The sequence below is a fragment of the Coccinella septempunctata genome, chromosome 7, assembly GCF_907165205.1.
Source record: "Coccinella septempunctata chromosome 7, icCocSept1.1, whole genome shotgun sequence".
NCBI classification, from domain to species: Eukaryota; Metazoa; Arthropoda; class Insecta; order Coleoptera; family Coccinellidae; genus Coccinella; species Coccinella septempunctata.
Window position 1 is genome coordinate 29415679 of NC_058195.1, and position 21890 is coordinate 29437568.

The following is a 21890-nucleotide window of genomic DNA, read 5'->3' on the forward strand; positions in this document are numbered from 1 at the left end:
TCTGTAGTGCTAGTCTCCTCTGATATAGATCTTTTGTTGAATCATTTGACAGCGATTCAATGTTAAGCTTTTCAGTTTGAATGGCTTGGGTTCTACGCTCTCTTTGTACCCTGTTCCTGATTTTCGCTAGGACGAGGCTGTGGTTGGTTATGGTGTTAGCTGAGCTCAAGACTCTCACGTCGAGTATTTTCGATGGATGGACGTTTTTGTTAGTTATCACGTAATCTATTACTGATTTTTGACCTCTTGAGTTTTCGAACGTGAAGCTGTGCTGCGGTTTGTGTGGGAAGAATGTGTTATTTATTCTTAATTCATTTTGTGCGCATGTTTGAATTAGTTGTTCTCCATTTTCATTGATGTTTTCTTCGTTGAATCGGTTTTTCAGTCCTCTTATCACACCGTTACCAACTCTAGCGTTGAAGTCTCCGAGCAGCATGATTTCGTCCTTTCCTGGTATTCCGTCGAGTACCCTTTGCAGGTCTTCATAGAAGGCATCTTTCTCTTCTGAGGGCTTAGATATATCCGGTGCATATACGCTTATAATATGGGTAATACTCGTGTCCTGAAATTTAAATATTGCCTGCAGTATCCTGTCATTGACATATATGACATTTTCTATGTTCGCTTCGAGTTTTCCATGTACCATCAAGCCGACTCCCGATGTAGCTCTTTCGTGCTTTCCTTTCCCGCTGTATATGAAAATGTAGTCTTCGTATTTGATGTTGCCTTTACCTTTCCTTTTTGTTTCCGAAAGAGCACATATGTCAACTTTGTGTCTTTTGATCTCTATCAATATCTCTTGATCCTTCTTGTTAAAAGATGTCACATTCCAACATCCTATCCGCAATATATTCAGTTTCCTTAATCGTTTTCTCCTTTTTCTCTCCGTGTCGTTATCCGATTGATCAGTCCTGTCCGAGGCAACATTGTTGCCTCGGACCACCATGAAAATGGTGAAATTAATAATTTTGAGAAGTGTACTTTACCTTATGAAAAGAACAATTTAGCACCAGGATTGAGCGAGAGGACTTGAAAATGAGATTACACTAGAAGAGGTGAACTAAAGCGAGTTGCTGCAAATCAAAAAAATGATAACAACGAGAAGTGAATTCTACGGTGTTAACAAAGAGAATCATTAAGAAAAAATGTGTAAATGTGTGGTTTTTCACTTCTGAAAAATACTGAAAGTGGGGCCGCTGCGTCGTTCAACCAGTGCACCGCAGAATGGGGGTACCATACGTGGCCAACGGAGCTGGTCAGGAGCGTCGACTAGAGTAGAGAGAGGTCAATTTTTAACACTAGGGGACAGGCATTTTAAGCATAACAAAATGGATGAAATATTAATTGCATCAGGTTTCAAAAGAGAACCTCTGTGGAATCCATCTAATAACCTCCATAAAAATGCAGTTATCTTGAAACAACTCAAAAATTGTTTGTAGGAGTGAAATTAATATAAAAAATTTATCATCCAAGACACACCGAGAGACACACCAAATAACGAACACATGTAGTTTATAAAATTGTTTCTTGTTCCCACTGTGGGATGATATACATATATCGGTCCAACTTCACCGCTATTAAAAAAAAAGAATCAGCCAACACAAAAACGATGTAAAAAACATATCGAATTTCGAACAGGTCAATGTCCTGGATAATGAAAACAATTACCAAAAGAGATATTTTCTAGAGATGTATCAGATAAAGAGAAATGAGACCACCATGAACGAAAAAACAAGAAATTAACAACCCAAGCTCAATTTATTCCTTTCTCATTCACTTTAATTATAATAATAATGGATCGACCCTGCTCGCACTATAAAAGCAACATGGGGCACTATTAAAAAAAAGATTTTCAAGGAAGAACGAACCATGGGGTTATGATTATGTGGTTTTCACTAAGCTGTCAGCAGCCTCCCAAACGGGAACCGGCCAGTTTGTGTTAGCTTGGGCTTCCATCAGTGCCATCTCAACTCCTCCAAAAATGATATACGAGGACATCGTGGGTACCATTTATGTTAGAATTTATGTCGTCCAGTGCACGACGTTTGTGTTTATACATAAGCTGACTATTTGTATTTTACTTCTCGCCAACCTATGACAGATACATTGGCTGCATCAGAAATATCACAAATCCAACATTCAGTGAGATCAAAATAGATTACCGCTGTAGGAAATTTTTTCCTCGAAAATAAATTGACATGCTGAATTCCTACAACAAATTCGACGAGAAAATCAAAACGGAGAAACATAGAAAACAACGCCTCTTTCAGAGATTGAGACAGAAGAACACCAGCTAAGAAAATTACGCATATCGTTTCCGCATTCCAAGCCTGCACACAAAAGGTTAGGTTAGGTTAGACATCGGTTATATTTTACTCTTCAGGGCAACCCTCATAATGTTGGATTGAATAAACTGTGATATTATGTTGTAATATTTTATTTCACTTCCCTTTTCCCTGGTAAAATATCGATAGTTCCAGCTCAACCATTGAACTTTAGTTCAATGAGCTCAACATACTACTCAACCCACACCACTGTAACCAACTAATTTATATTTATAATTCACATTATAGAACCCTGAAGAAGGCTTGCATTAATCAGCCGAAATAGAAGGATTTAACATCAACAGTCTTCTTGTTACAAGCCTGTTCTACCCAGAAGAAGTAATATTCTCATTGGCGGTTTATCTCTATCGGTACCAAGAAACGGCCGTTGTCTGCACTCCACGTTGTTTTATGTCGAATTCATCACAATTTCAGTGTTTTTTGTGGACGAAAAAACAACGCCGAATGCAGAAAGACACTTTTTCTCTGTTTTGAATAACTACGACGGATTATTGATGGAAATTTTGCGGGGAAATTTCAATTGAACGGATTTTGAATTTAATTATACAAGGATACTAGAAAATATATCTAAAAGGAACTGATATTTTACGGAATATCCAATTAAGAACTGAAATCTCCAGCAGACAGCAGATCTCTCATCCGAAAAATTGAAGAAAACGGATGTCTAACACGAGACAAAAAAAACAAGTATCGTTACAAACCTTTTATTATGAACAAATTGGTATTAAGAAAAAAGTGCTCTACATATGAATCATGATCTAACGAAAAAAAATCAGATATTGTTCTGAAGCCAGAAACTGAAAATTCTGGGATGACTTGAATTATGTTATCTTACATCAAAATATTTCTTTGAAATTCCATAAAACAAATACCAACAAACTAATATACAGAAGGTTTTTCACTTCTGAGGCTATTCAGGCTTTCAGGGGTGATCTGAGGGAGCAGGACTGGGCTACTTTATTTGAAGCAGCAGAGTGTGAGGTGAATTTTCAATGGGAGAGCTTTGTTGAGATATTTTTGTTGATTTTATTTGAGAAATTCCCTAAAAAGCTGGTTCATGTTAAGAAAGTGGATTCCACAAAGATGTTTGTAACTCAGGAAATTCTAGATCTAGAATGTAAAAATAAATTAGACTATCCACTCTTACTCAGAACTCATCACAAAATATATGACGATCTTTATTAAACTGAGAAGAAAAACTAAGAGTCTCTTCTATTGAAATCCAAAGCAAGGAAAAAAATTCAAGGTTCAGAGATTATTTATCTTTCCTTTGTTGACTATTCTCCAGACATAATAATTAAAAGTTCCAAAAATAAACATTGTAGTGGCTATGATGAGATACGTCTATCACTAATCAAATCATGTAGCGATGAACTGAAAACCGTGATTTCATGTATTGTCAAATAGTTATTTTCCTATCAAGTGCGGGCAAGACACTTTCCGCAAGAGTAAGGAACAATATTTTTTCTACAAGCGCTTGAAATATAGAAATGCATCCATACTATGAGTTTCTCATCGTTGACGTTCTGTACATAGAAGCATGATGGAATTTAATTTACTCTATAATATTTGCGTGCGGGAAAAACCCCTGCTAATCCATTCCAGCACGCAAATGCGTGCGGGAAAGAAATAGCAGGCGTTTTTTCCGCACCTTTCGGGAAAGTGACTCTTTGCAATTTGGAATGCGTGCGGGAAAAGGGTTGAACGCGCACGCTTATAGAAAAAATTCTTTTAAATTTGGAATATTTTCTAATCAGCTGAAATATTCATAAATAAAACCTATTTTCAAAAGAGGAAATGAAAATGCACTTGAAAACTATAGGCCTATAAATCTTCTCCACTAGTTTTTCAATGATATTTGAAAATAGTTATTTTCCTATCAAGTGCGGAAAGTGATACTTTAGTAAGCAGTTGAGTGCGGGCAAGACACTTTACGCAAGAGTTAGGAACAATATTTTTTCTACAAGCGCTTGAAATATATAAATATATCCATTTCACGAAACAGATCATATCTCATTTGATTAATTCATATATAATGACAGACGTAATTCTGCTTGTCATTACTATGGGTTTCCCATCGTTGACGTTCTAGGCATAGAAACATGATAGAATTTAATCTACTCTATAATATTTGCGTGCGGGAAAAACCCCTGCTAATCCATTCCCGCACGCAAATGCGTGCAGGAAAGGAATAGCAGGCGTTTTTCCCGCACGTTTTGGGAAAGTGACTCTTTGCAACTTGGAATGCGTGCGGGAAAAAGGTTGAACGCGCACGCTCGTAGAAAAATAATGTTTTTCTACAAGCGTGCGCGTTCAACCTTTTTCCCGCACGCATTCCAAGTTGCAAAGAGTCACTTTCTCAAAGGGTGCGGGAAAAACCCCTGCTATTTCTTTCCCGCACGCAAATGCGTGCGGGAATGGATTAGCAGGGGTTTTTCCCGCACGCAAATATTATAGAGTAAATTAAATTCTATCATTTCTCTATGCACAGAACGTCAACGATGAGAAACCCATAGTAACGTCATGCAGAATTACGTCTGTCATTATATATGAATTAATCAAATGAGATATGATCTGTTTCGTGAAATGGATATATTTATATATTTCAAGCGCTTGTAGAAAAAATATTGTTCCTAACTCTTGCGGAAAGTGTCTTGCCCGCACTCAACTGCTTACCCGAACTCTGCTTCGCATCGTTCGGGCAACGGCAGTTTCGTGCGGGCAAGTATCACTTTCCGCACTTGATAGGAAAATAACTATTTCAAGGCTTGTAGAATTTTGCATAAGAAATGAAATATTTAGTAATTTACAACATGGATACCTTGGGGGTAAGTCTCCGATCACAGCCATTTTGCAATACACTCATGAAATAATAAAAATACTGGAAAGGGATGGACTCGGTTTAGGCTTACCTATTTATAGATCAAACAAGAGCACATGATTGCCTCAATCATGGTTATCTACTTAAAAAACTTGAAAAAATGGGCGTTCGTAATGAGGTGAAAGGGTGGTTTGCGTCCTACCTCGGAGGTCGCCATTAGAAAGTTGCTGTTAGAGTAGAGGATGTGTTGTCTGAATCAGAGTTTAAAAAGATTGAAACAGGAGTACCTCAGGGTAGTGTACTGGGCCCCATATTATTCATTCTGTATGTGAATGATCTGTGTATAATAATCAAATGTCTCTTAGTTACTATTACTTGTTTTGTAGATGATACAAACATATTATTAGAAGGTCAAAATTTTTCGGTTCATTTTTTCGATATATGTAATAAAAAGTGCTTATTTTTTCTGAAATTATTTTTTTTTTGGAAATGGTTTCCAGAATAAATTTTGTCATCCACCGAGAACGAATCATCCAGCGTGGAGATGAGGTTTTTTTTTCTTAGGATATTCCAGCTGACTGAAATAATTTCCCAAAATCCAATGTACAATAATTTCGCAATATTTAATTTCCTCTATTCCATCCATTATATTTCCGATCCAGTATTAGCCCTGACAGCAAAATCACAAAGAATCCTTCGATTTTTTTTAAAATTATTTTTGGTGTAGCAGGGGGAAAATCTGCAAATCAAACGAACCACCCTCTCCTGAGGAAGAACAAGTGTGGGGTTTCTCACTCTCCTGAGCTCGAGACCCACTAAAAACCCTCAATTGCTTCTTGAATTTTGGTTCCGGGAATTTGCCTATAAAGCGTTCATCTCTTAGTCGGTTTTCTTCTCGCACACTATCTTGCTGGAATTTATGGGTTTATCCTCTATTGGATTAACACTTTATTGAATTTTTCAATAAGTTTCTGTTGTTATTTTAATCTCTTTTTAATTGATCTCTTGGTCTCCTTCGGTAAATTCACATTCTCCTCTTGTCTTCCTCTGGGTCATAGTCCACTAGTCTCCTGAGTTCTTGATTCGGATGGTTTTTCGCTGTTTCGAATAATTTCTCTGCTTTCCTGTTCATGAATTCCGTTATGGTTTCCCATTTTAGGTCCCTATAAATGTGTCTATTCCTGACAAACCAAGGTGCATCTATTGCACATCGTAGCAGCTTGTTTTCAGTGGCCTGAATTCTTTTGATGTGGCTCTTTGCCGCGAAGCCCCAGCAGTGGCGGCGCAAGACCTTAATTTGATGTGGGCAAGATACATTTTGCGAGGCCCTCTGGTGACGCCTGAGGACGTTTTCATGAGAAAGCGACTGATAATAAAAAATGAAATTTAAGAAATATAGAATTTTCTACTTTCAGCCTAACTCACTTAACTGAACTAATTAATTATCAAGTCATGGCCCAACTGAGATGCTAGATCATGCTTAGTTAAAAAATTTCAAAATAACTACTGAGGACTAGTTCAAATGAACGCGCAACAACCTGTGAATGGATCCATACACAGTGCAAGATTGTGTTGAACTCGGTCAACCGTTTACATAGTCGCGCGTAATTAATTACGCGTAAACGGTTGCCGGAGTCGCGCGATCCTTTGAACTAGGCCTCAGTGTATTTAGTAGGCTTAGTTCAGATGATAGTGCGTAAACGCGCGATCCACAAACCGCGCGACTAAAGATTCAGAGGAGTTATATACAAATATTCATATGGTCGCGCGACATCGCCTGTAGACTCCACTGTATCTTAAGGCTTAGTTCAGATGATTCGAACCGGAAACCGGACTACTAAAGATACAGAGGAGTCTACGCGCATATGAACATTTATATTTGACTCCTCTGTATCTTTAGTCGCGCAGTTTGTGGATCGCGCGTTTACGCGCTATCATCTGAACTAAGCCTTATTCTGTTATGTGCATTCAGTATAGGTCCCTTCGTTTGCATAAAAAGTATAGCACTTTTCTACACTCGATTTTAGTATTCGTTTGCTGATTGGATTTACACCAGTGTAGAGTAGGTGTAGTTTATCTACACCTCCTTTTGACTAGGTGTAGATAAAATACACCCCCTCTACACTGGTGTGAATCAACTCGAGTGTAGAAAAGTGCTACACTTTTTATGCAAACGAAAGTACCTAATACCATAGTCGTATAGAATTATGAACTATATACGCCAATTTAGTGAGTCTCAATGGCTTTTTTTTAACATCCCTATTTAATCATGAAAAAATTTCATAGTTTAATGGATTCATTCTGAAAATTGAGTTAATGTCAAATTGCTGATAACCCAATTAAAGTCTTGTGAAACCCGATGTTGGACGTCAAGCACAAGCGGTGTAGTGGATCCTCAAGGTAAGCGTCCACAGTTGAGTCACTCGGGCGAAAATTATTCGCTTCGAGCAAAATTTCGCACTACCTAAAACAAAGCGCAATTCATGCAAATTGTCACGTGCAGAGACCTTTGATGCGCTGATGAAAACCAACAGACCACCGACTCGCAGTGAGGGCCCTAGCCCGGCAATTACTCGGTACCAAAAATTATAATCTTTGCTCGGTACCTCTACACTAGGCGCTTTTTAAAAAGTCGGTCTATTTCATAGAGTTTCTTGAGTGAATGTTTATGTTAATCGCTGTTTTCATGACAGAACATTCTTTTCCTTTTGGCTATTCCTTCCTTTCTGAAGTAATTTTGAAGATCAAAACGGTTCTCCTTAATCAACTCTTCGACTCCAATCAATATTTTTTGATACTGTTTGAAAATGTACGCAAATGTTGTAAAGTAAAGGAACTTTTAAATTAACTTGTTTAGATTGCTACAGGAATATGTCTCATACCAAACATGTTGGTGGAACTTGAAAATGGCAGAACAATTTTCTGGATATACCCACAACCCTCAGATTTAGACACGTTCACTGTTTTTATTGCATAAACCTGATCCGAGGGGCTCCTCGGCCCGCGAGGCCCCTCAAGCCGCGAGGCCGTAGGCCGTCGCCCACGTCGCCTACGCCTTCCGCCGCCACTGAGCCCCAGGCAACTGATCCATAAGTCAGTTGATGGTCTGAGATCCCACTGCAGAATTAGTACGTTCAATACGTACAGAGACAAACACACATTTTTACATACGTTTATGGATAGGAGAATACACTGATAACACCGCAGCCTGTCAAAAGTGGCCGCAAGTAATTTTAATTAAATTGATGTTAATCAATATTCCAAGAGAAATTTCGTTCACTCCGTTTTAAAATAAAATATCATCCATATCATAGCAATGCATGTAAAGAATACTAAAATCCATAGCTGCCGTTGCACACTCGGCCGCAACTACCTCGCTGCCAGGTGTAAGCAGGTAACATTTCGATGTATTCCTACGTTCATGACGTACACGGATGTTTTTGATATCAAATTAAAGCTAATTTTTTTTCGAATAGGATGATGTATGGCTGCCTGTGAAAAAATACCCGCAAGTTAGGTCTGCCATCTGTTAAAATAGCGAGATATCCGAAATAAAGTAAGAGAGAGTTAGACTCATCTCGCACCATCGGGTTCTTACCCGATGATGATAAGTCCCACCAAAGTTTATTCCAAAGACACTGGACGATTCATTTTGAAGAAACACGAAAAAAAATTCTTCAGATTTAATTACATTTGTACTTGATGAATAAATTATTTTTTATTATAAAATAAATCTCTTAATACTTTAAGTTTTTTCATAATATTCATTACGTAATTATAATTTTGTAAAAGTTAAGTCGGCTGGCACCTGTTTCCTCTGAAATTATCACGACTAAAAAGGACCTGCAAAATCTTCATTGGTTGCACGTCAATACCGGAAGCCTATCTGTCTATCGTTTGTATAAAAATGACAAATATTCTTATAGAAATTTGTTGAGAAACGCTAAATTAGATTACAACCGAGACCTCATCGAAAAATCTACCAACAGAAATAGAACCGTTTGGAACCTGGTAAATACAGTGACTGGTCGTAAATGTGCCGATCATAAATCAATTGTACTTGATGTTGATGGTATTTTGATTGATAAGGATGAAGCTGTGGCAGAGATATTTGCTGGGTATTTCACATCCATTGCGGAGACAAGCCTCAGTCAATATTATAATAATGCGTTGTCCATTTCATGTACCACTTCTTGCATTCAGAATAATAACTTTTCTTCCATCCAGTATTGGAGCATGAGGTGGTAGATATCCTGAAATCTCTTAAAAATAGTACTTCAGGTGGAGACTTTATCTCTGCACGGATCATTAAAATGATAGGCCCTGTTATCGGACGACATTTTGCTTACTTGATCAATAAATCGATTACGACTGGAGTTTTTCCTAATTGTCTCAAAAAGGCTACTATTATCCCTGTGCATAAAAAAGGGAATGTTTTCGATGTTGGTAATTATAGACCTATCTCAATCCTCAGTTGTTTTTCTAAGGTGTTCGAAAGGTTAGTGTTCAATAGGATGATCAAATTCCTGGATAAATTTAAGTTGCTTACTACTTCACAGCACGGTTTCAGATCAGGTCGCTCAACTCAATCTGCGGCTCTGGAATTTGTTGAATTTGTTTACGAGTGTCTTGACAATGGTTCGCATGTCGCGGGATTATTTTTTGACCTGTCCAAAGCATTTGACAGTATCTCTTTCCAGTTTATACTCGACAAATGCTATAATTTGGGGTACAGGGGAGTATTTCTTGAGTGGATTAAAAGTTATCTTGAAGGGAGAGTTGTATCTGTTCGTGATGCATATTCAAGTACACATAGTCTGAAACTGGGGGTACCGCAGGGGTCTGTACTGGGACCACTTTTATTTCTGTTGTTTATCAAAGACCTTCCGGAGAATTTGAGGAAACTGTTCATTAATAGAAGCAATACTCGCAACCAGCTATACAAAATACTTCGAGCTATCTTGTTTGCCGATGATTTCTCTTTGGCAGTTGCTGCGGATACCTTGGATGAGCTGCAGAGGTTATGTGACTTATTGATTCAGTGCTTTGTTGATTGGTGTCATGTAAATGCCATCATGATCAATGTAAATAAGACCGAATGTATTTATTTTTTAATTTCTGACAATGTCACTGCCCTTGTGGCCCGATATTCAGACTCTGTCATCTCATCAAAGGACGTCATAAAATTTCTTGGCATAAATATCGATAGGCATCTAAAATGGGATGCACACATAGATGCAGTATGTAAAAAACTGTACAGTTCTTATTATGCATTATGTCGGATCAGATTTTTACTTCCCTTGGATTCACTTATGAATATCTACTACAGTTTGGTTTTTAGCCACCTAACATATAATATCTTATTATGGGGAAATTCGACAGATGCTAATAGAGTTTTTATTCTCCAAAAAAGAATTTTGCGTTTAATATATAATGTTGCACCACGATCGTCTTGTAGACCAGTCTTTTTGGAAAATAGAATATTACCACTTGCTTCTATTTTCATTTTTAGGTGTTTGATTTTTGTTAAGGAAAATCAGAATGATCTGGTAAAACTTTCTAGCTTCCATTCCTATAATACTAGAAATTATGTCATATTGTCTATACCCAAACATAGGACAACCAAGTTTGAAATGTCACCTAAGTATCAATGCATTAAAATATTCAACCACCTTCCACGTAATATTAAGTCTCTTAATGTAATTAAATTTAAGAAAGTTGTTAAGCAGATACTTCTGCAAAAGTGTTATTATAGTGTTAATGAGTACTTTCACTATAATTTTGATAATATTTGAAGTAACTTCCAACTTTCAACTGTGACTTGTCCTATACATACCTTGTTATGTCTAAAAGGATCAATAAACTATTATTATTATTATTATTATTATCATCCACCATCCTCATCTAACAAGTGGCGTTGCGCGCCATCTCTTTCACTTTATTGCAAATATCTCGCTATTTTAACAGATGGCAGACCTAACTTACGGCCATTTTTTCACAGGCAGCCATATATCATCCTATTCGAAAAAAAATTAGCTTCAATTTGATATCAAAAACATCCGTGTACGTCATGAACGTAGAAATACATCGAAATGTTACCTGCTTACACCTGGCTGCGAGGTAGTTGCGGCCGAGTGTGCAACGGCAGCTATGGATTTTAGTATTCTTTACATGCATTGCTATGATGTGGATGATATTTTATTTCAAAACGGAGTGAACGAAATTTCTCTTGGAATATTGATTAACATTAGGAAATACGTTGGAGGTTCGGAATTTCACACATACATTTTATAGTGGTGGTGAAACCGGATGGAACCTACATCTCACGAAATGCACTGCAGGACTTGGAAAATCTTGGTCTCAACGTTGTTGTGGCTTGGAGCGATTGAAATACCAAATATTTATTCGATATATACATGTAATTCTTCATTAATTTAATTAAAATTACTTGCGGCCACTTTTGACAGGCTGCGGTGTTATCAGTGTATTCTCCTATCCATAAATGTATGTAAAAATGTGTGTTTGTCTCTGTACGTAATGAACGTAGTAATTCTGCATCGAGGTCTCGTACTATGAGGCCTAGCAACCGCTTTGATTATCTTCAATTTTGTCTCTTTCAACATGTGGCTTCTTCTTCCTATTAAAGGGTAGAGTCTATTCATCGCTGCTTTCGTTTTATCGATTGCTTATTTGATATGACTTTTCCAAGTAAGTCCTTTGTCAAGCGTTATTCCTAAATATTTGGCTTCATTTTTCCAGTCGATTTCTTCGCCGTCAACTTCTAGATTCGTTGTGGGTCGCAGTCTTCTCTTCTGTAATAATATTGCTTGGCTCTTTTGTCCATTGAGCTTGATTTTCCACTTTATGCACCAGTCATTTGTTTCGTCAATCGTTTCTTTTGTAGAACTCGTTCTATTACTTCTGGGTTTCGGTGTCGAGTTGCTATGCCTGTGTCGTCAGCATATAACGTCAGCATGGTTCTTGGATTCTTCGGAATATCGTGAATGTATATGTTGTACAGAAGTTGCCTAAGCACTGACACTTGGGGTACTCCAGCCTCTAAATCTCTTGTTGTGGAGCATTCTCCTTCCACTTTCACGTAGAATCTTCTATTTCTGAGATAATTCCGGATCAACTTGCATATTTTGATCGAATATCCAGCACTTCTCATCTTATACAGGGTGGCCATTTGAAAACGAAACAGACGAGATTACAGACGAAATAAATTTTTTCGATAGAAATGCTCGGACAGGTCGATTTCTGTTTCGAGGGGGACAACTTAAGATGTAGGTTACGGACGCATAGCGCTTCAACCCTTGCTACTACAACCCTCACCCCCAATTTTTGAATAGGGAAGATGGGGTGAGTGATACCTCATTGGAAAGGTATTTTTATACTGATTTCAGCACAGTAATTGTTTTTTCATTTTATGCATTAGTTCTCGAAATATTCTTAACTAAGTATTTGTAAATGAAGTGGTGTTTTCATGGCACTTGAAGTGTTTTTTGTGAAAAATCGAGCTTCAAAACAACCATGACTGTGGCTTCCTTCCTCCAATCCACTGACATAGAAATCTTTTATCAAGATGTCGAACAAACAAAGCGTATTGCGAAGGAGCTCAATCTTGCTGAAACTCAATCTAAATTATCTTCGATATAATTTGCAGTATTTCCAATAACATGCGGTAACACTTGATCGATAGAAATCTCCAAAAAGTCCAAATACGTACATATCTCTAATCAGTAAGCCAACTTAATGATCTGTTCGTAATAAATAAAAAATTATCGATTCTCATTTTTTTGAAAAAGATATGAATTCAATAATCAACAAAATGAAAACATTATTGAAGCCAACTGAGAAAACACTTCATAATTGAGTCGGAAATCGTTTCACGAATTGGGACTGGAATATTTCTGTGGCATCATTAATGATTTGATTTTCTTACCTGGTAATCTGATTAGAGATATGTACATATTTGGACTTTTTGGAGATTTCTATCGATCAAGTGTTACCGCATGTTATTGTAAATACTGCAAATTATATCGAAGATAATTTAGATTGAGTTTCAGCAAGATTGAGCTCCTTCGCAATACGCTTTGTTTGTTCGACATCTTGATTAAAGATTTCTATGTCAGTGGATTGGAGGAAGGAAGCCACAGTCATGGTTGTTTTGAAGCTCAAAATGTCGATTTTTCACAAAAAAACACTACAAGTGCCATGAAAACACCACTTCATTTTCAAATACTTAGTTAAGAATATTTCGAGAACTAATGCATAAAATGAAAAAACAATTACTGTGCTGAAATCAGTATAAAAATACCTTTCAAATGAGGTATCACTCACCCCATCTTCCCTATTCAAAAATTGGGGGTGAGGGTTGTAGTAGCAAGGGTAGAAGCGCTATGCGTCCGTAACCTACATCTTAAGTTGTCCCCCTCGAAACAGAAATCGACCTGTCCGAGCATTTCTATCGAAAAAATTTATTTCGTCTGTAATCTCGTTTGTTTCGTTTTCAAATGGCCACCCTGTATATTAATCCTTCATGCCATACTCTGTCGAAAGCTCTGGCGACGTCTAGTAAAACAAGACCTGTGGCTTGTTTATTTTGGAATCCCTCTGTAATGTAATCTGTGAGCCTTAATAATTGTTGCTCTGTTGAAGAGAGCACCTCTTCTGAATCCGAACTGTTCTGGTGGTATCAGTTTCAGATTTTCGGTTTCCTCATTTAACCTCGTGGCGATAATCCTTTCTACTACTTTTCCTAACGCCAACAGTAGACTTATCGGTCTGTAGTTTTGTGGGAACTTCTTCTCTTTGAATGGTTTATTGAATACTATGACTTCCGTTGTTTTCCATTTTTCTGGGTAGTGTTCTGTCCTCATGATTCCGTTCGCGATATTTGTTAGAGCGGCTATACCTTATCTAGGTAATTTCTTTAACATAACATTCGTTATTTTATCGCTTCCGGGAGCTTTCCTCTTCTTCAAACTTCTTATTATTTCCCTGATTTTATTTGGCGATGTTGGCTTGTCTATTTCAGCAGCCGCTGGTAATTCATCCATTTCTTCATCATTTTCTTCAACCAGTTCTTCCAAATCTTCATTATCGTCGTCTATCCTGTAATTTATTCTCGATTCTCGCTCGATCGAGTCCGCCAATGCATCTGCCTTATCAGTATTAGTATACGCCATTCCCCTTTCTCCGTGTAGGGGTGGAATTTTAGTCTTTTCTCCTCGTAGGCTTTTTTGCATTCTCCATACAGAATGATCGATTGTATTCAGTTCTTGAACCTTTTTGTTCCATCTACTTGTTCTTAGATCTTCCAAGGCATTTTTCAGAACTTGGCTATGGCGGTTGAGGTTCCTTCTATTCAGATCATTTTTATTCATCCAATATATTCTTCTGAGTCTTCGATTTTCTCGTATAAGATCTTTTACTTCTTTAGGCCTTTCGCCATACGGATGACTTAGTGCTGGTCTCTTCACTCTTCTCGTGCTTTTTTTGTAAGCTTTTATAATCTCTTCCAGTTTATCAACCGCACATTCCAGATCCTCTGGAGTGCTTATTGTTGGAATTTCTGTTATTTCCGATTGTATTATATGGCTGTATTTAGCCCAATTGGTATATTCTCTTATTTCCATCAGTTTTTCTCTTTGTTCTTTTCCAATTGTTAATTCGACGGGTTTGTGGTTTGAAGTTCCATCTTCCAAAGTTTCAATAGAGAATTCTTGAGTTATATTTTTCGATATCGCGATATCTATTACATCTGGTATTCCTATATAAAAAGCAAGATATGTCGGTAACTCTGGTCCAATCACTATGGCATTTTGTTTTTCGGCGAAATCGTTGAGTTTTTTGCCATTTCTATTCTCTGCTCTGCTGTTCCATAATGGGGATTTACAGTTGAAATCTCCGATGCAGATTTTCGGGTTTGTCCCTTCCAACATGTTGTTTATCTCCTCTTCCAATAAATTGTTTGGTGGTCGCTTATATGCCGAAGTAATTTCGACTCTTTGACGATTCAATTCGGCAACAATCGTTACTGTCTCTGTTTCTCCTTGTGTTTCGTCGGATCTACTTTTGAAGTAGTGTTTCAAATCTGTTCTCACTAATATTGCTACTCCTCCTCCGGTGTTTGTAGTTCTGTCACATCTATATGTTTCATAATTCATGAAATTCAGTCGTCTCTTCCGGTTTATTCTTGTTTCCTATAGGGCTATAATATCAGGTTGTCTCTCTGATATTATTTCTTCTATCTCGGCTTTCCGAGTGTTGATCCCATTTATGTTCCACGAGATTATCTTGAGGGATTTCTTCCTAATATCCGTAAAGTCCATTAATTAAGTTTACTGAATAATGCTTGGAGTTTTTTCTCCATTTCTCTTTCAAATTTCAACATTACCTTTGTTGTTTCTTTGGTTGAAACAACACTTGCTTGAAGTTTTTAGGGCAACTGAACGACCAGACTCAGAACGTTCAACGGAATGTCTTAACTCCACAGTTGCCGAAGAGGTATATTGATCAAACTAAAGATGAATGATGATTTTATTAATTACAGTCTAAGCTTTTATACTAAATTGAATAATGACGATAGAAATAACATTGCCATATTTGGTATTACTGCACTGACGGAGTCCCCGGTTGCATCAATTGTTTCTAGCCAGTCAGCAGAATTCGGTAGATCGACGGCTCGCTCGGCGTGACCCAGTTTTGTGAATAATTCAGATATTATTGAACTTGATTATTTTTTAGAATAATGTTCGAATTTCGAACATTACTCCCAAGGCCGAAATGCTGCAGGCTATGATGTTGGAGCTCCAGTGTTGGCAATCTGTTACTTCTATTGTCCTATTTCCCAATTTCCTATTTCTAACTTGTGTGACACTCGATCGAGTGCTTTATTCGGCATGGTCATGAATGGGTGCTGACGTCCGGAGTTGGTCTCTCGTCTGGAATTCTGTTTTCGCCTCGGCGTAGAGCTGGTCAAGGTCGAAACATTGCTGGCGTGGTTTTGAACTCGGTGTGATTTCGGTCAATGGAATTTCGGCTTCTGCTTCATTTATTTCCGTGGTGGATCTGTTAGTTCTTCGGTTCCGAAGGAGTGGACGTATATATCGCATACAGAGGTACGTTACAGCTAGTGTGACTATCGCAGAGATTCCTATCACGGTGGTTGTAGCGAGAGGGTGTGAAAAATATCTCCAGATATGTGAATTTGGTTCCTCTTCTTCCAGAATTATCTTTGTTAAATTTGCAGAGATGTTGCCCATTGCTGTTTCGGGCTCGATGAGATTTTCATTGGAAGGATTCGAGTTCCCTTGCCATAAGTTCAATGGGATTGGCTTGCTGAACGTCGTTGTTGATTTCATCTCATTCGTGAACCTCGCTCGAAGGATTATATTTTGCGTTCTGAGGAGACAGTCTGCTCCTATGTGAATTGTGCCAGTTCCATTGATGGTAATTTCTTCTCGTTTTCCTCCGCATAGTTTTGATATAGTGGACGGTTGGTTGGAAATGAACATCCACGTATTTGGTTTCATTAGTTCTTTCCATAATACGTCTTGGACTTGAATGCTGGAGAGTTCACAGTCGAATTTCCCATTTTTTTGGTAGATGCTTTGGATGATGCAATTCGGATGCTGTTCCATGTTTTTGACCATTCCAGGATTATAAATGTATAGGCCTTCTCGTAGTTTTACGGCTTCCTTGACTTCCTGTTCATCTATTTCGAAGTATTTTTGACTGTTGTACTCTACTGCTAATAAGTCATTGGATACTTTTGGTGCTATGAATATGTTTTCTCTCTTCTTAACCGGGACGGGAAATACTTTGATTATGTCGTAACTTTGTCTTTGGATAATGAAGAAGAAGGTGACTATTCTTAGTTCATTCGCATCATAGGAGACTTCCATTCTGCTCACAGGTTTGAGTAATATGTGCATGTCTGATGGAATCGTTGTTTCAGCCTTCTGGATCAGCTTTGCTAGTTCGCTTGGAGAAAGTAGATCCGTGATGTGGCCTTGACCATGACATATGTTTATGATTCTTGTGTATTTGTTATTGACTTCTTCCAAATAGTTGACAGCTAGTTGGTAGTTTTGAATGATTTGAAGATTTATGCTGTTTTCATCAACATTTCTGTACCATAGATGCATTTCGTTGATGATGGCTATGCCTTTGTTGAATTTAACACGAAAATGTTCTAATTTTTGGCTTATTTTTTCTTCGATCTGCCTCACGTCATTCGTCGTGGAAATCAGTAGTTTTCTCTGATGATTGGTGACTTCTATGAGGTGTTGTTGGTTTTCCTGAAGGTCGTCTATATCGTGATAGACTTCATCGTTGACGCCGAAAATGGATGTCATTAATTCTCCTAATATTCCTCTCCTGGATCTGGTCGATAGATGTTGGATGCTGTCGATGAGTAGGTTGTTTTCATACTTCATTTCTGCGATGTGGTGTTGAAACTCGTGACAGTGATTTGTCTGCGATAGTTGAGAAGCTGTAGTACATAACCCTCGAAAGTTTTCAACTGTTCTGTTAAGATTGTTTCGGTCCAAGTGTAGTTGATCAAGAGAAAACGGTGTTAATAATTTCAACTCTCCTCCACTTATGTATGCTTTTCCTAAATGCTCCACGTAGAATCCAGGCGGCAGTTTGTGAGTTGTGTGGTGCGCTATTGCGTTTTTAGTATTGGCTACACATAGTAACGTGATCATCATTAATGTTTGTATCAGTCGATTTTTCGAGGAAGGTCCGACTTTGTTAGTCTTATCGTTTCTTCTTTCTTCTTGCTCGACCAGGAGTATGCAGATTTTGGTTATAGGTCTTCTGATCTCTTTCCCATCTTTGCATCGTATCGTAGCCACTCTCACAAATCCGTCGTTTCCTGGGTGACACTGCGTCACTCTTCCCAAGGGCCAATAGTTGGGATTAACGTTGTCCTGTTTGACTAGTACGATATCTCCTATTTTCATGATTTCTTTTTTATCCGTCCATTTGCTCCTTTGTTACAATCTGGAGAGATATTCCGATGTCCATTTCTTCCAGAAGTCTTGTTTCATTTTTGTATAAGCCTCCATCTATCTTGTAGGGTGATATTTTTTTCATTGATCTCTGGTTCAGGGATTGAATGTAGTGATTTTCCTATGAGAAAATGTCCAGGCGTCAGCACATCTAATTCTTGTGGATTTTCGGTGATTGGGATAAGAGGGCGAGAGTTGAGGCATGCTTCTATTTGACATAGGAGTGTACTCATTTCTTCAAAGGTCAGTTTGTGGTCTCCAACAATTCTTCGTAGGTGAAACTTCGTAGATTTTACGCCAGCTTCCCATAGTCCGCCGAAATAAGGGCTGCCAGGTGGTATGCGGTGCCATTTTATCGATTTTTCTGCTAATGCCTTCTCTATTGAACTTTCATTAATGGCTTCTTGATATTCTTTGTCAAGTATACGTTTAGCTCCGATGAAATTGGTTCCATTGTCACTGAATATTGCAGAGCATAACCCACGTCGCGAGGTGAATCTTCTGAAGGCAGCCATGAATGCTTCTGTAGAAAGGTCACTTACTGCTTCCAGATGTATTGCCTTTGTTGCGAGACAGACGAAAATGGATATGTATCCCTTGAAGGATTTGGATCCTCTACCTCTGGATAATCTCATTTGTATCGGGCCGGCATAGTCTATCCCAACATTAGTGAATGGGTGGGAAGGATTAACTCTTTCTCTCGGTAGATTTCCCATTTTCTGGACACATGGAGTGGAACGATATCGAGTGCATATAACACAACTCCTTATTATGTGTTTGATTTTATTTTTTCCATGTGGTATCCAGTATTCTTGTCTAACTTGACTTAATGTCAGTTGTGTTCCTCCATGCAGGGTTTCGTAGTGTGCGTTTCGGATAATTATGTCAGATGGCATTTTGTTGGTAGAATTATTGGGTGTCTTTGGTTGAAGCTCAGAGATGAGTTTTGTAGTCTACCTCCAACACGAAGCACTCCCTCTTCGTCTATATAGGGGTCCAAGTTTTTAAGGTGATCAGTCCTTTTGATAGTTAGATTGTTGTTTAATCTGGTTAATTCCTCTTGAAAATGTTCATTCTGGACCAATTTTATGAGTGTTGTTTTTGCCCATTGAAGTTCGGTCGGTGTGATGAATGGGGGTGCTCGCTTTTTTGGTAACTCGGTCGCATTCCTGGATCTGCAATTGTCTATGAACCTTTTGCAATAGGCCATCACTCGTTTTGTCTTCTTCCACGATGAGAATTTTGTTAACAATTCTAGAGGTCCATTGGTCTTGGTGGTAAACACCGTTAGTTCTTGAAATTCTTCGTTATTCATTACGATTTCTTTTGGAATCCCTTCAGTTCTCTTGATTTCACTACTTGATGTTTTGAGCCATGCAGGTCCATTCCACCATAATGTGTTTTTCTGGAGTTTACTTGGTAGCGCGCCTCTGGATAGTAAATCAGCTGAATTCTCCTCCGATTTCACGTAGTTCCATTGAACTTGACCTAGTAAGCGATGAACTTCGTTGACTCGGTTGACTATGAAGACGTTTTGCTTACTCGGAGTTCTCTGTAACCAGGCTAACACAACTTTTGAGTCTGACCATGTGTAAATATTTATGTCGGCGATTTTCAGGGCTGTAATTGTTCGTTTCATCAGTTTCGCCAATAATGTTGCGGCACAAAGTTCCAATTGCGGGATAGTTAATTTGTTTTTTACAGGTGCAACTTTTGTTTTGGCTACTAGCAATGTTGTCTGGGTTTTGTCCTTCACGACTGTTTTGGTGTATATTGCTGCTCCATAGGCTCTTTGCGATGCAACACAGAATCCGTGTAGTTCAATGGGCTGCTCTGGATTATACTGGAACCATCGTGGTAGTTGCAGGTTTTCTATTATTGGCAGTTCTTCTTTGAATTTGTCCCACGCTGTTTGGATTTCTGTAGGAATAGCTTCATCCCATTTTTTACCAGTTTTCCATATGTCTTGCATAATTATTTTCGCCTTGATTACAATTGTAGCCATGAGACCTAATGGATCGAATATTGAAGCAATTTCAGATAGCACTTGTCTTTTTGTGTTTGTTCGATTGGAAGTTTGTTTAATAGTGTATTGGAAGTTATCATTTTGTGGTGACCATTTAATTCCCAGAATTTTGGTTATGTCCTCTCTGCTGTTGAAATCTTGAAAGGACGTATCATCATTTGATGTGAGATTGCTTTTCCATTTTCGAATGTTGAATCCTCCCTTGAGAAGTAGCGTTTTAACTTCTTGTCTGATTTTTTGTGCCTCTTCTTTATTGTGGGCGCCGGAGAGAAAATCATCGACGTAGAAATCTTCAAGTATCAGTTCCGCAGCTCTCGGGAATTTGTCGCATTCATCCATGGCTAATTGGTGCATGGTTCTTATAGCAAGGTAGGCAGCGGGAGCGGTTCCGTAGGTGACTGTCGTGAGTTGATATTCCTGGATTGGGTCATTTTTGTTGAACCTCCATAAAATAGTGTGGAATGTTTGATCATCTTCATGTAGTTTGACCTGCCTGTACATTTTTTCCACATCTGCAGTCAACGCGATTTCGTATTTTCGCCATCTCAGTAATATATCAATCAAGTCCTGTTGAAGCTTGGGACCAGTGTGTAATATATCATTTAAACTGATTCCGGTACTGGTCTTCTGGCTCGCGTCGAATACGACACGCAGTTTTGTGAATAATTCAGATATTATTGAACTTGATTATTTTTTAGAATAATGTTCGAATTTCGAACAACCTTGTTGAACATTTTTTCCGTGAAGATATCTAGATCATCGGCTGGTTCAGATATTGTTCTTTTTTCTGGTTGACTATTTACAGTCGGTTCTGATTGGGTCTTCTTTTGTTCTTCTTTCTTCTGCATAGGCTTAGAAGTTTCTTTCTTCTTTTCCTGTTCTGCAGGTTTGGTTTTTACAGTTTCCTGAACTTTTCGTGCAGGTATTGCTTTATTCGACGGCTTTTTCTGTTCTGTCTGTTTTTGGCCGGCTATCTTCTTTCTGGTCACCAGCTTAAATTCGCTACATCTCTTGTAGCTTGCTGGATGGCTTTCTTCACCAAATAAAACGCATTTAGCGTTTCTTTCTTCACCTTTCCTGGTGAGTTCACAATCCTTGCTGCTATGGTTTCCCGAACACTTCACACATCTCCACGGAAAGGAGCATTTATTTTGTGCGTGTCTGTACCTTTGGCATCTGAAGCATTGGCTTGGAGTTTCTGCCTTCTTTTTTGGTTCGACTGTAATACAAAGGTTGTAGAGTCGTTGGATGTCGAATATCTCCTTCTTTTGGGTTTTAACCAGATATAATGGTATCGGCTTTTTCGTTTTGTTTTATGTCATTTTAGACACCTCAGCATCATCGATTCCCTGGAATTTCAGGTCATTTTTAATTAATTCCAGATCTGCATCTATTGGAAGATGCCTAATGACGGCGTAAATTTTCTTTTCCTCTTCCATCTGGTATGTGAAATACTCCTTTCCAAGTTGGTCGAAGAATTTAGTTATTTTTCTGTAGTCTACAGTTGTGGCTATAATCTTGATTCCGTCTTTCACTACAGTACCCCGGTTATAGCTGAATTTCTTGGTATAGAGAGCTTTTGAGATCTCTACCCAATCTGATGTACCCATCATCGTGATGGGTGGGATTTCATCCCTTTTAGGCACTCCCGTTGTCTTCTTGACGGTCTCCTC

The 21890-nt window shown here is 38.2% G+C and overlaps 2 protein-coding genes across 3 annotated transcripts in view; one reads left to right on the forward strand and one right to left on the reverse strand.

The window, feature by feature from the left end:
• LOC123317100 (D-aspartate oxidase) overlaps nucleotides 1–21890 on the forward strand; it is a 43070-nt gene that overhangs the window by 11942 nt on the left and 9238 nt on the right. The gene's annotated exons all lie outside the window — the stretch shown is intronic.
• LOC123317099 lies at nucleotides 15866–20756 on the reverse strand. The gene is made up of 2 exons (XM_044903471.1): nucleotides 19703–20756; nucleotides 15866–16181 (listed from the first exon to the last, which is right to left on the reverse strand). The coding sequence occupies exons 1-2, from the start codon at nucleotides 20716–20718 to the stop codon at nucleotides 16007–16009; spliced, it is 1191 nt and encodes a 396-aa protein (XP_044759406.1). The 5' UTR covers nucleotides 20719–20756; the 3' UTR covers nucleotides 15866–16006.

Bases quoted from the DNA above. Each gene is read 5' to 3' on its own strand.
- LOC123317099 (XM_044903471.1), bottom strand. From the start codon at position 20,718: ATGTACAGGCAGGTCAAACTACATGAAGATGATCAAACATTCCACACT. The intron at 16,182-19,702 runs CAACGAAGTTCA...ATCACACCGAGT, and splicing joins GTCTTCATAGTCAACCGAGT to TCAAAACCACGCCAGCAATG.